The sequence below is a fragment of the Patella vulgata genome, chromosome 6, assembly GCF_932274485.2.
Source record: "Patella vulgata chromosome 6, xgPatVulg1.2, whole genome shotgun sequence".
Lineage (NCBI taxonomy): Eukaryota > Metazoa > Mollusca > Gastropoda > Patellidae > Patella > Patella vulgata.
In genome coordinates, this window is record NC_065884.2 from 49,266,404 (window position 1) to 49,281,626 (window position 15,223).

Consider the following 15,223-nt stretch of genomic DNA (forward strand, 5'->3'; position numbering starts at 1 on the left):
ACATTGCAATAATCTTATATTGCTATTGACAACAGTCCTAGATATGTAACAAGCTTAAATAGTTGTTATATTTAATAAAATAGAAGACATGGTCGAAATTGTATTTGATACTTTTGCAGGATATGCATTCAAAACATCAACATCAAATAACACACTTTTATGGAATAACATTTACTATGGTTTATTTTACTGCAACGTTTCAAACAAGATTTATAGAGAAGTAGTTGTATCCACATAAAATTTACATATAAGCATATATCAGGGGTCAGGAACTCTAACTTCTGTCATAGATATCTAAGTTGTATGTAGTACAAGATAAGGTTGTGTTCAATATTATATCTTGGCAGTTTGGAAACCAGTCTAAAAAAAATTACCTGTGTCAAGGCCGTTGAGCTTTGTTTTTAGAATTCAGTAAAGTTCAAGGATGTTTGGCTTTATCTTGATATTTTTGGACAAATATGATTTAAAATTTTCGTTCATATAACCCCTGAATCAAAATGAGTTTGACACCCCTGCATATATTTGTGTATATGCTTGATTACGACTTGTGAAATCTTGTTGAAACCTCGCAATGAAATAAACTATAGAAATTGTTATCCATAAAAGTGTGTTATTTGATTATGTTCCAATTACTAAATGCCATTCAAAGAAAACATCAACAGGTTTGAACAAATGTCTGTAACATTTGGTATATTACCACACTTGCCCTTGATAAAGTAGTTCTTATAATAATGTGTCATATTGTTCTCATTCTGAACAATACTTTAACAATTTTATTAGACGGTATTGTTTTTATTACTTGTTGAAAACACACACACACACACACAATAGAAATGAATTTGCTGCTTTTAGTGTTTTAATAATCTTTAAAACAAATGGTGATTATTTATTTGAAGAATTTTTAAAATATTTGTAAGAGCATTTTGTGATATATGTTGTCTACCTGAATACAATATATTATAAATGTATTTTGAAGAGCACCAATGATGTTCACTATATAAAACATTACAGACATACCAACAAGTACTTAATAAAATCTATCATGTGACACAATTCTCAGTCTTTGTTTTTTTCCTTTATGGTCATGGAGTGAGGTTAATCGATATAGAATTTGTAAACTAGAATTTGTAAGATACATTATGTAAGAGCGGAGTCTGCCTATTGAAGGTCTTTATTTTGGCCTCAAATGTTATATACAAAATATTATGTACACATTTTTTCACATGACAAGCCTATAAACACCAATCTAGACCATTGGATGGACGTGATTTATATGGATTAGAACAGCTGCAAGATTAAAAATTTAACCATTAAATGGATAATCAAGACTAAGAGTTTTGATTGTCAAGTACCTTTGCTATGATAAACAATTTATAATACATCTTCAAAACAGCCATAATTTCACTCAGAATAAAGCAATTTGAATGAAATTTTGAATATATTTATTTTTCATTGTCTTTTTTTAAATTCTTAGAGCACGAACCACCAGCTCTCAATTTCATTCATTGTTATTGTAGGTATCTAAGACATGGTCTGGAATATTGTTTTAAAAAACATTGATATAAAAGTTCCTTATTTAGCCTTTTATATTTTAAAAGGGATCTGAATAAAGTAACAGAAAAAATGAAAGAGTGTTTAAGAAAAGAGCTCATTATTTGTTTCCTATCTGGTATTGGCAGTACAATATTTCTGATGCAAACCCCAGTTCAATAGTTAGAGTTCGAAGACTAAAGGGAGATAATCTTTTACAATGGTCCAAAGACCCCCTCCCCACACCCATATTAATTTACTTTATTCTACGAAGATAAAAAAAGATATCAAATTTTGTTCCTGAATGTAACATCAAATTTATTTTCTTCATCACAACAAAACTTTTGACTTTTATTATCTTATTATTTGAAGACTAAAGGGAGATGACATGCGCATGTCTTGAAAACACTTACAGGGTTATTTTTTTAAAGTAAACGAATCACACATGCCAACGAATCTAGCTTTTAGATTTGACCAAAGTCAAGCTTAGACATGGGCCCCTGCAGTTCATGGCAAAAAGAGAAAAAAATACTAAAGGAGCCAAGTTTTTAACTCAATATGATCCACAGCCTTCGACATTGCAAACACGACTTATTAGACCAGAATGCTTTTGAGTGCCAATTGGCCAATTGTATGAAGCAACTCGATGAACGAGACTAAACATATTCCATGTAGGAGACTGGAATAACCAGATGCCAAAGACTGCCATCCAATTTGGACTCTTCGCGTATAGGCCTACTGATTAGAAATTATAGTAAAACAGAAACGATTGAATGGAAATGAAATGAATGTGGTTTTATGGCACGTCAGCTCCAACCAGGCTATAATGATTGAATGTAAATCAGTTTATATACATTCATCATATTACATTATTTGGGACCCATTTGTGTCCATTTCTAGGTGACAAAGAATAGTGATTTAGCTCCTAAAAAGGATTCGAGAGAGAGAAATGGGTTTAACGTCCACTCGACACAAACTAGGTCATTTCGGGACTAACATATGGTTCACTTTTATTTCCATAATTCGCATGCGCGTAGGGGTCTTTAGCAATGGGAGGAAACCAGAGGGCCCGGAGAAAACCCACGAGGTTGGACAGGCAACCCTAAAAATAAATAGATAAGTAACTATTTCTACGATTGTACGAAGAATCACTTTTTTTTTTTTTTAGCTTGCTCTGTGTCTATCTTGTTGCTTTATATCCAGGGAAGGTAACTATTGATTTTAGTGTACGCCCGACACCCAGGATCAGCACTATCACACCTATTTATTTGCTTGTCCATAAAAACTCTACAGGATGCGATTCTTGATCATTACTGTTAAAGAGAGGTTGACACCTTATGCTGATGTATTTGCATGCCCGATTCACAGGTATTGTATGTTGTTACTCTTACTTTTTTGTGAATATTTTGTCTGTAAACACCTTTCTGACTGTAATTCTTATGAGATTTTGTTCTGGTTTGGCATGACATTCATTACGAAGACGGGGGTAGTATGAATTGATTTTTGTGCATGTCTCTAACAACTCTACCGTCTGCAATATCTTGTTCTGATCAGTACGGTTATTTGTTTCAAATAGATGATGAAACCTATTGATTTTGGAGCATGACCCAAGGGTTGCCATACTGAGTCATTGCATTGCAGCCATTTCAGATTTCATTCTCTTCATTATAAAATTAACATTTCAATCAAAGCAAGAGCCTTAGCATTGCTCTTCATATTTTTTTTACAAAGTACTATATTTTTTTAACTACCTGTCCATTGACCAAAGGACGTTAGAGAGAACCATTGTGAAATTTCAATTCCCATTATCACTTGTCAGGGTGCACCTGTCCTGGGCTGATAAGGAAAGTGTTACTAGTTAGAAGGATAAGACAAGAAATTAAAGTCCATCTATGTACATTATTATATTGTTTGCAAAATAACCCCTGAAAATTGAAATTCAAATGAGGGTAGGCAGAAATACAATTGTACGTTCACAATTATCCACCCCCCTGTTTATATTAAAATATTATATATAGGTGTCATACTAAAAATAAATGTGCACATAAGAACACTTTTAAGCAATTGTTGCTATTGATTAGTTAACCCATTTGTAAGGTTTACAAGGGTAATGACCTTTCTTTAACTAGAATCTTCTGACATCCCAGTTTACAGCCAGCTGACTATGAAAAAACACATTAAGACATCAACTCGGTTAAAAATCTCTCTATTTTAAAATAATATATATTGAGTATATATGCCAGTATAATATATAAGTATAAAATGTTTTAATGTACAATGATAATAAACATGATCTCTTTATATTCTAATTATACGTAACATAAATTATGCTGATGTATATTTTGTGTTTGTTTGCTCTGAGACCCTAAATTCTGTGTAACCTTTAATAAATTCTGTGTAATCTCTCATACAACTAAAAGTAGAACAAAATGATTCTAAAATAGATGATCATACATTAATCTGTTGAAAGTTTAAAACCTATCATGAGTAAATTTGGAAAATACAACTTGTACTGTCAAGAAATTACAATCTACCTCTCAAATCCATGCCTATAATTAATTTACAAAGCAAAACCAATGTAAGCAGTTAGATAGACTACCGGTATTTGCATATATTAATTATTAGAAAATCTATTGATTGATTAAATACACCATGTTTAAATTTGGTTACTTATAATCTAGCTCAACAGTCAAAGTAGATCTAATGTTATTCCAGGGTGTGCTTGAAACACAGATAAAATTAATTAAATCCCAGAGGAATTCCTGGCTGTTCAAATAGGCAAATACATATCATTCAAGTGTATCAATAAAGTGCATAGTCTTATTGGTTATAAGTGAAAAATACACCCCCTCTAACAAGTAAGTCTCCAAGCAGTTATGAGCTAAATAACTCATACAAATTTCAGAAAAATAAGATAATTGAAACCTCCAAGGAACAAATAAATATTCAATTACAAAGGGGAATAACTCAAAGTTATTATCAAATATCGTTGAAAATTAATAGGCTTCGTTTTTACAACAGAAAAGTCATCAAAAATAAATAACAAGATTTCAGAACAAAGGGGCATAACTTTGGAAGTGATTATCAAATGAATTGTTGAAAAACCATAGTCTTCTACATTCCAATGCGATAGACAGCCCAATTTCAAAAAGATATATTGGACTATTGCAGCATCTATTGTGCCAACAAGAAATGTGAACAACAGACAGATGGACAGACCGACAAGGCTGACCACAATATACAAACACATCAAAATATGGACATACAAAAGCTATTGAATATAAATAAAGCATGTATATTAATAATCAAAATATAAATATAATATCAAATTTGTTCATTGTAGCAAAACATCTGGTCTGGGGATTTTCTTTTGGTGAGGTCTGGGAGTAGACGGAGAAATAAGTAATGAAACATAGATCAAATTCTTCCTAAAATATATATAAATACAGAATATTTATATCACAAAAATCACAACCATAGAAAAGTTCTATCATTTCTAGAGAAAATTGAGCATAACATTAAAGGTCAAAAATAAATTGTTAAAAACCGGGAATATGTAGGTAGGCATACAGGTATTTACAACGATGAAATAAATAGCAATGTCTGAAGCTGTTGTGCCTGTCTGCATATATACAGATAGTACTTGTATATAGGTATGAACAGTATATGATTGCTTATTCGAAAATGATATTCTTTTAAATTAAGTAATATTCAACTCATTATCTAGTTCACATATTCCAGAAAAACAAAAATTAGGATAAATTCCTCAAATTTATTTCATTAAATTTCAATTGGTTTTTGAGGTACTTAAAATAAAAAAAAACCAAAACGAATTAAACGTAAGTAGAAGTAAAAAACATTAGCATAAATGATTTTACACTCTAGTTGGACATACATTTTTTCTCTCTTTATTTTAATAAAACAAAATCTGACCAACTTTCATCTAGTCACAGGCTTTTAAGTTTGGATGAAATCAATTTTCAACTTTATTTCCAAATATGCTTTCTTTTGGAATTTTGAACTACACACACCTTTACGAAACAAAAAAGATTTCAAATTAATTATTGATATGTAGATACATACACATGTAACTGACAAAAATATTGATTGATTTTATAATCATAAATATACAAAGTGCATAATAGAAAAAATATATCATGTGAGCTATTTCAAAAAAAGTACTAACAAAAGGGAATGTCCTAGCTACATACATAGAAGCACGTATATTAGATATGTTTTTATTATTTAACAAACTTTTTATAATATATTAATAACAATATGATTTCTGCACCATTATTATTTCTAATAAAAACATGATTAATTTACAAACATGATAAACAATGTACATTTATTAATTCAGTTCCCCCATCAAAAAATAATTTGTTAGTTAGAGTATTAGAACATAGACTTAAGTTTCAAATGGGACAGTAACATGCATTATTTCGATAATATTTGTCTGATGAAATGTCTGATGTTTCTGTTTCTCAGCTTAAGTCTATATAGTATGATAATATTTGTTCAATGTATGAAACCAGTAAACACACCAAATCAATAATTGTCATCTAAGAAAATATAATTTACATCAATACTTTGTGCCTTATAATAACCAAAATATGGGGAAGAGATAAGGAGGAGTGGAGTTTATAAAAACCGAATTTTGTTTATAATACAATTTTATATACAATTTATACAATATTTACAAAAACTTAATGATTATGAATACAATTGTTAATTATGACAGGCATTCATTTTCTACCATTTAGAAGTACCATGATTTATCCTATTCAGTTTACTAGCAATATTCAATTCTTTACCATTATCTAAATTAGCCTCTTGTTATGTTTGTTTTTTATTTGACACAATTATGTTTTTATATTCAATCACTTTAATTACATTTTATTGCAATCTATTGCCATAAAGGGATTATGCTTTAAGATATCACATAAAACAATTATTGATATGCAATGATGACAATATTTTATTGGGTAAGGTGATTGTATATGTAGATAAAAGTACTGATTTGATGAAATTGAAACATTTATGTTAAAGAACTACTGATTAACTACTGATTTGATGAAATTGATAAAAAATGTTAATTAATTAATTAAAGAAATAAAGATTTCATGAAATTGGAAATATTTATATTAAAGAACTACAGATTTTATGAAATTGAAAACATTTATGTTAAAGAACTACAGGTTTTATGAATTTGAAACATTTATGTTAAAGAACTACAGGTTTTATGAATTTCAATGTTTTACACTTTATTAACACAATATCAGTATGATATTGACTGTTGTACCCTGATTCAGTTGAAATAATAATTAAAAGATGGTATTCATATAGGTCAAATTCTTTTTCCCTTAAATGACCAACTTTAAAATTTGATCCACAACATTTTGTAACCTGTATCAATGAAGATACGAAAGGTTAGTCGAGTATCTTATATATATACAATGTATATACTTACAAATAACTCTGTAATAAAATTCTATGGACTGCAATGATATGTTTTAAAGTATTATGTTATGAATAATTTAGAGCAGTATTTTAGACAAATATATTTTCTCGATATTGTTGTGATGATTGTTTATGTGTAATTATAGATCTATGTTCAGTTGTTGTTGACGTCTCTATTTGTGACATTGCGTCAGAAAACTGTTGACCAGACCAGGTCTTCCTTCTGGCAGCTAAAGAATAAAAAAAAAGTTTTAAATTTACTATATTTATAAATAACAAAAATAATAAGCTTTTTGGTTAAAACAAAGTGCTACATCTAGTTAGGATATCTATAAATAAAAAGAATAATAAACGTTTTGGTTAAAATAAAGTGCTACATTTATAAATGTAGATGTCAGAACAGTTACCACAGGGATGACTGGCTTGTGGCAGCCAAGTGGTCTTAGCGAAGTTGCTTTTTGATCCTTTGATGTCGGCTTTTCAGTGACAGGCAGCTTATTCAAGGTTTGCTTTATGTACATATTTTCATTTCTTTTTTATCGGTTTTTTTTATCTACAACACAATCCGGTCTGCCATCTTTTAAAAGTTTATGCTGAACAGGTCTAACATTTCATCAAGCTATTGACAGAATGTTTTGGCTTGAGCAAGAATGATTTTTAACAAATCACAGTGGCTAAATTAATAAAATACTTCAACGGGAATAGAAAACTTACAAAGAAGTACTTGATTTTTCTGTTATTTAGGCCAAGCTAAATTTAAACCAAAATACAATAAAGACAGCTATATAATTAGATTGGTACCATAGTTCTAAATATCTTTCAACAAGTCAAATGACTTTCTGAAATAAAAATATACGTACCAGCTGCTTTCTTTGATTTAAGTGTAACTTGTCTAGCTAATTCTTGTCCCACGCCTAATAATTCACTTCTCTTAGCTTTCTCTTGTCTAGCTGTCTCATGTACACTTTGATGTAACCTACTAATATCCGGTTGAGATAAAGAATGTACACTGAAAGAATAAAAATACATTGAGAATTATGGATTGGATACTGGTAATGATCTCAAAGTAAACATGGAAATTAGAAAGCATTTCTAGACTTGTTAATAGGAACCCAAACACTTTGAATTTATCACATGAAAACTTTTAAGAGAGAGAGAGAGAAATGGGGTTTAACGTCCACTCGACACAAACTAGAGGTCATTTCGGGACTAACATATGGTTTTTAATTTTATTTCAATATTTCGCTTGCACGTAGGGGTCTTTAGCAGTGGGAGGGAACAGGCGGACCCAGAGAAAACCCATGAGTTTGGACAGGCGACCCTACTCCTTGTCACGTACAACCGGGGAATCGAAACCCCGCCAGTTGACTCAATGACAGACTGTATGATACAGCGTAGCGCGATGGTGCTAACCATTCGGCCATCCAACCCCCCTGAAAACTTTCAAAGTAGAACAGGTCTTGGGTCTTCCACTAATTACCTATTATGTAGAAATCTAACGTCATATTAAGAGCATGATATTCAGCACCAATAACCAGTGATTTTCAGTTATTATGTCACCCATTTTGAATATATAATAAATGATACTGTTTGTCCATTGTGGTTGGGTGGCCAAGTGCTTGAGATAGAAAGATTTGTCGAAAATATCATTAATACGATCACAGGCTTGTGAAAAGAAGTATGATTGCCTGTTTAATTTTAGTTTATGCAAATTATTGAAATAATGAAATATATGTTTGTCACAAATAATAACTTACTTTGTGTTGAGTGGATGTTAGACCCCATTCCTCTCTTTTATTCTAAGTTGTTTTTTGTTTTATTTTGTAATGAGCCAAAAAGTAATATTTAGCAAAACCGATGAAGGAGCAATAATCGAACAATTTCATGTGTATTAGCCTTTGTCAGGCAGTGCTTAATTTGGGTAGATATCATAGTTTACCTTTGTTGAGTCAGTATTTTTTTTATTTTTTCACTCTTTTCTTTCCGTCGGATGAATTCATCATCACTAACATACTCTTCATCTGATTCAGGCATATAACGTTCAGGTATCAGTACCTTTTGAGGTCCCTTTAGCTAAAAAAAAAACAATAACCATTAAACAATAAAAGAAAATTTGCACTGTATATTTCTACAAATTTAGTTTTTTTTTTATTATTTCATAATAAAGCACCTAAATTTCTTTGATTTTGGTCAAAATAAAATATTTAATAGGGTTTAACTAATAAAGTTCTGTTTTTAATGCTAAAGTTGAACATCTTTTCGTTTAATTATTTTAGTTTAATTTTTTGCTTACTATGCTCACAGAGATAAACATGAAATAGTTTGTAAATAACCAGAACTTACTATATCATCTATAGAATATTCATCTATTTTACTGACTTGTGATGTAGAACTCTTTACAACATCTGGCACATCATCGATCTATAATATAATACAACGATATAATACCATATACAGATAGGTTGCCAGGCAACGAAACATACGCCCACAGCAGCTAAATCTTCCGAGCGGTCGGTCGACAAGGGTTGTCGCATATTTATTCCTTTGTAGGTAATCTGGGGCCTTTACACGACAGTTCCATACAGATCAGATTATAATTTTTGCCATTTGAGGGTTCACAAGGTTCTACAAACTGAAACAAGGGTCTCAACTCTAGAAGTAATCTACACTTGTTGAAATTTGACAGGCTTTTTCGTTTTACTAATTTAAATAATGCATATAAATTTCATACAGATCAGATGATCACTTTTGTCATTCAAACGTTCACAAGGTTCACAACCGCCATAACTCTAGAAATTATTGACGGAAATTGCTGAAATTCTACAGACCTCTGTTTCACAAATTTAAATGATGCATATAAATTTCATACATATCGGATGATAACTTTCATCAATCGAGCATTAACAAGAGTGAACAAAGTGAAACATGGGCAATAACTCTAGAAGTAATAAACGGAAATTGCTGAAATTCAATAGGATTCTTCTCTTTACTAATTTAAATGACGCATGTAAATTTCATACAGATCGGCAGATAACTTTTGATGTTAGAGCGTTCACGAGGTTCAATAAAGTGAAACAAGGGCCATAACTCTAGACATAATAAACAGAAATTACTGAAATTCAATAAGCTTTTTCGTTGCACTAATTTAAATAATGCATATAAATTTCAGAAATATCGGATGATCACTTTTGGCGTTAGAGCGTTCACAGATGGACGGACGGGGGCAACGGCAATATGCGTCCACATTTCTATGTGGGCGTATAAAAATAATACAATAACCAGCGGCTGCCAGGCAGGATATGCCCACATTTTCGAGAGATGGATAGAAAACAAGCTAAAACGAAAGTGATTTTTCCTACAAGTAGTGCTCCTACGACTAGTCGGATAGCCGTAAACGGTTAGAACTGGACGGTTAAACGGTTTGAATTCAACGGTACGGTTATTCGGAGATGTCCCCCATTACATAGAGTTGTGTCTGATTATATTCCTCTTTATAACAAAACTTGTCCGTTGTAATTTTGTATTTGATGTTTGAAAATTTTAGAATGTAACAGTCGTCCAACGATGTCGACTGCTAAACAATGATACTATTAATAGCACTCGTCGTAGTCATACGGCAAAGTCAACGGACCTTGTTCGACTTTTGCTATTGTTAATCCAATCTAAATACTTCTCGGCATTTCTAACTATATTCTACCTTGTTTATTATTTACTTCAAAACGTAACCACCATTCAAAATATAATCATAAAGGCTAGAAAATGACATTATACTAGATTCGTTACGGCATTGAACACGTTTCATATCACGTAATTTCTCGAATGAATTCTACTTTGGTTTTCAGTTAAATTAACCAATCATAAAAATTCTACTTGCAAGTGAGGAATTATTTCTTTATTGTCCAATCAATAGACGCCTTCTAATTTACTTTATTCTATTCTTAGTAACATTGTGTTATCGTAATATTATCGCCGTCTGTCACGTACGAAGGGAAATTGAGTATTGTTTTGTATATTATCTTTATATTGAATTAAAAAAATGTTTCAAATGAACCAAGTTAACCAGGTAAATAAATAGCTACGGCCTTAGATAGTTTAAATTTTCATTAAAGAATTTTACATGTCTGAAAAAATTCCTGAAATTTTTGCGCGTGTAATGCCTTTTATAACGCGAGTATAGCGTGCGCACGAGTAATGACTCGTAGCTCCTGACAAGCCCTGTTTTATGTTTAAAATTGATACCATACGGTTAACGGTTACTAACCGGTTAATAGCTACGGCTATTCGAATAACAAAAAGTCCTAACCGTAGGAGCACTACCTACAAGCCAGGGCCATAATTCAGGAAATTACAATTCGATATGCGCAAATATCGAAAGGAACCAAGATCTTTGGGTTATAAACTTACATTTCAAGTTTCAACAAAATCGGATAAAAATTGTAACCTCTATTATAGGGTCCACAACCTTGATATACCATATTTTTCACTATTTGAGAATGAAGGGCGGCCATTTTATCTGTCAGTTTTTGACCTCTATAGGGTCCACAAGCCAAAAAACGCGTTTTTGCGTACAATCAGAGGCCATAATTCAGGAAGTTCAGTCATTGTTTTTTGAGGCGCTCGATCGCTCTCGAGCGCCTGTCGCGCACCCGAATGTCGACTGAGGGGAGGTTTTTCTCCCTCGCCTTAAAATTGAAAATCGCTCTCCATATTTGTAAATCATGGACATGTATTTGGTTTTTTTTCAAAAGAGTGTGAAAGACTCACATTCCGAGCGCCACCATGCTGTCATTGTGAACATTTATTTGGTGTATTCGATTAGTATGATGTGATCGCACAAGGTAATAAAATTCCGATGAATATGTTGCTAAAAATAGATGGCGACTGTGCACCATTGGTTAATTTAACTGAAATGAAAAGTAAAACTCTCGCGAGACGTGAGAAATTACGAGAGATGGCACGTGAAAATTTCCAATGAGAATAATTCCGGAAGAATTAGATTATATTTTAATGGAATTTTCAAGCATTTATGATTATATTTTGAATAGGGGTTATGTTTTTAAACAAAATTTATACAAGCTATATATATTTAGAAATGTCGACAAGTACTTCTATTGGAATACTGTATGTACTGTAGTTAATGACGACAGTAGAAGTTTTACTTGACCGTACGACTACACGAGTGCTATTTAGCAGACGATGTTTATTATCATTATGTAACCAAGAATGACCCCTTACAAGCCAGTTATTGATCTTCAGAACCATTTCCCATACAAACAACTAATCACTCTCCTTAATATCAGATCATTCTCCTTAATTTCTAAATCACTCTTCTTATCGAAACTGAGAGAGCTTTTTTAGGGGAGCGATTTTTTCAATTTGTTCATTAAGGGGAGCTTTTTTCGGCTCTCCTCTAAAATACAAAAAACGACTGGAAGTTACGGTCTGATATGCGCGAATATCGAAAGGAACCGAGATCTTTGGGTTATAAACTTACATTTCAAGTTTCAACAAAATCGGATAAAAATTGTGACCTCTATAGGGTCCACAACCTTGATATACCATATTTTTACGCTATTTGAGAACGAACGGCAGCCATTTTGTCTGTCAGTTTTGGGCCGATTTTCACGAAATTCGAACTCAACCGTCCTTAAGGTTTAACGGTGATATAATAATACGTTTTTTTAAATCGGATAAAAATTATGACCTCTATAGGGTCCACAAGCCAAAAAATGCGTTTTTGCGTACAATCAGGGGCCATAATTCAGGAAGTTATGGTCCGATATGCGTGAATATCGAAAGGAACCAAGATCTTTAGGTTATAAACTTACATTTCAAGTTTCAACAAAATTGGATAAAAATTGTGACCTCTACAGTGTTCACAAGCCAAAAACGTGATTTTTCATACAATCAGGGGCCATAATCCATGAAGTTATGGTCCGATAGATGCCAATATCGAAAGGAACCGAGATCTTAGGGTGATAAACCTATATTTCAAGTTTCATTGAAATCGAATAAAAATTGTGACCTGTAGACTGTTCACAAACAATTGTGGATGGACGGACGGACGGACGGACAGGGGCGACGACAATATACGTCCACATGAAAATGTGGGCGTATAAAAAGACTATATAAATAAGTACTAAAGGAACATAATCTGACACATTAATGTTATCATATGCCTTATACAAATTTCTGACATAGAAAATAGAATGATCTTCAATTGCTTTAAAATCAGTTGTAAGCTATAATATAATTATAATTAAAATGAACTCACTGATTTATTAGTCATAATATCCCCAGCAGACGCCGAATGTAGAGTGTCAGACGCGAAGGGCACTATTTCTCTTTTAGCTGGTTCACTACTTGATATAGTCACATAACGCCCACGAGGCGATTTACTTACATTCAACACATTACCCATTAACTGACTTCCTGATTTTAACCATGGCAACGCTTTACTTGTAGGAATTTCAGTTTGCGTTTCCACCATATTGTCACTATAAAAGAGTCCATTTTCTTTTTTATAAGTAGGTATGTCCATTTCACTGTAGAAAGGTTTACTGGAAGAAAGTGTCGAAACTTTCTTCTGCATAAAACTCGGTATCTCCACTTCTTGCATCGGTTTTGGGGAATCAGAACTCTGAGAACTTGAAGTTTTGCTTTGGTAGGGTGTAAATGGTTTTGGTGTGAACAGTCCAATAGAGGACGACCTATCTCCAGATATATTTGGTACAGACTTGGCTCTTGGTAGATTTTCATATAACGGTTGAGACATACCACTGACAGAGTCGGGATGATAACCAGACAACATGCTACCTGTGCTGTCAGAAGGATATCGTACGTGACTAATGTCTATAGGCTGGAAAGGACAAGATAAATAAAACTTCATTACATATGCATCGTCAATTTGTAATCTTGAAATTAATATTTGAGAATTATGCCATGCTAGCACCAAGCCTTACATTGTAATCTAAGCCTTGAAGATTTGAGAGATATAATTTTTGATTGTTAGCTTTTACTATTAATATTCAGTTTCTTTGTTTAACCGATACAACTTCCTGTTCAATACAACTACAATATACATATAATCATGCTATTTTACGTTACATTATCTAAATATATAGAAACATGCAATACCTCATTTCCCTCTGCTAAACTCCATCTGGATTCTGAAAGCAAAACCTCCATGCAATCAAAACATCTAGTAATTACATATACCACATACACAAACTTAGGCTGGATAGTTACTTATTATTCTATAACATGCTTTATCATACAGGGGGTTGGATGGTCGAATGGTTAGCACGTGCCTGATGTATCATAAGGCCTGTCATTGAATCCCTGGTTGTACGTGACAAGGAGTAGGGTCGCTTGTCCAACCCCGTGGGTTTTCTCCCACTGCTAAAGACCCCTACGTGCAAGCGAATTATTAAAATAAAATCAAACCATATGTTAGTCCCGAAATGACCTAGTTTGTGTCAGGTGGACGTTAAACCCCATTTCTCTCTCTCTCGCTTCATCTTACATAGACAAGATAAATGGACATAATCCTTTAGTGGCATTTAGCGATTGGAGTTTAACAACCACTCGACACAAACTAGATCATTTTGGGACTAAAATATATGGGAAATCGGAAAAATCACATGCGATTAAGCAGGTAACCCCCTATTACCAGTGATTCAAATCCTGTAAGCATAAACAGTTTATGTGCAGAATAAAAAGTTCGAATCCAGCCTTAGTTTATCATAGAAAATAGAAGTTAAAGCAACTATCCCATCATTATTACAATTAATAGCTTTCATGACATACATCAATAAAATTCATAGCCAGTAACAATTAATAACATACAACAACCATCACACTCAACTTCATAATACTTGTTATTTATAGTTGATTTGAAAGTTTTAAGAATAGAAATTTAAAGCTTGAATGCAAATATAAAACCCCACTTAGCTAATCAAAAAATATCAAACTTTTCTATATCAGACTAGCATTTACTGTTACAGCAGCCATATTGCTAATTGGCAACTCCTTTTTTAAATAAAATAAGATTCATTTGAAGGAATCATATTATTTATACTTTATGTAGTTTTACGTGGAAATTAATTATTGTATTGTGCAGTATTTGTGGTTCAATAGCCGATAAATGTCTGTTTTGTCTCCAGATTGCATGTGTAAACAATGCGACATGTTATTATGTGTTTATGTCCAAACTTTATAATCTTTAACTTCA

The 15,223-nt window shown here is 32.3% G+C and overlaps 1 protein-coding gene across 2 annotated transcripts in view; it reads right to left on the minus strand.

Annotated features, from left to right (window-relative positions):
• Positions 1-3,720: 3,720 nt before the first annotated feature.
• The window catches only part of LOC126823425 (uncharacterized), a 44,697-nt gene continuing 33,194 nt past the window's right edge, over positions 3,721-15,223 (minus strand). The window contains exons 25-30 of one of the 2 annotated variants that reach the window (XM_050552264.2): positions 14,128-14,159; positions 13,265-13,849; positions 9,334-9,411; positions 8,930-9,063; positions 7,851-7,999; positions 3,721-7,220 (exon numbers count right to left, since the gene is read on the minus strand). In XM_050552264.2, the coding sequence (XP_050408221.2) occupies positions 7,081-7,220; positions 7,851-7,999; positions 8,930-9,063; positions 9,334-9,411; positions 13,265-13,849; positions 14,128-14,159 (1,118 nt within the window). In that variant the 3' untranslated portion in view covers positions 3,721-7,080. Of the gene's footprint in view, positions 7,221-7,850; positions 8,000-8,929; positions 9,064-9,333; positions 9,412-13,264; positions 13,850-14,127; positions 14,160-15,223 lie in introns of those variants that run through there. The other variant, XM_056101667.1, reaches the window with a different exon arrangement.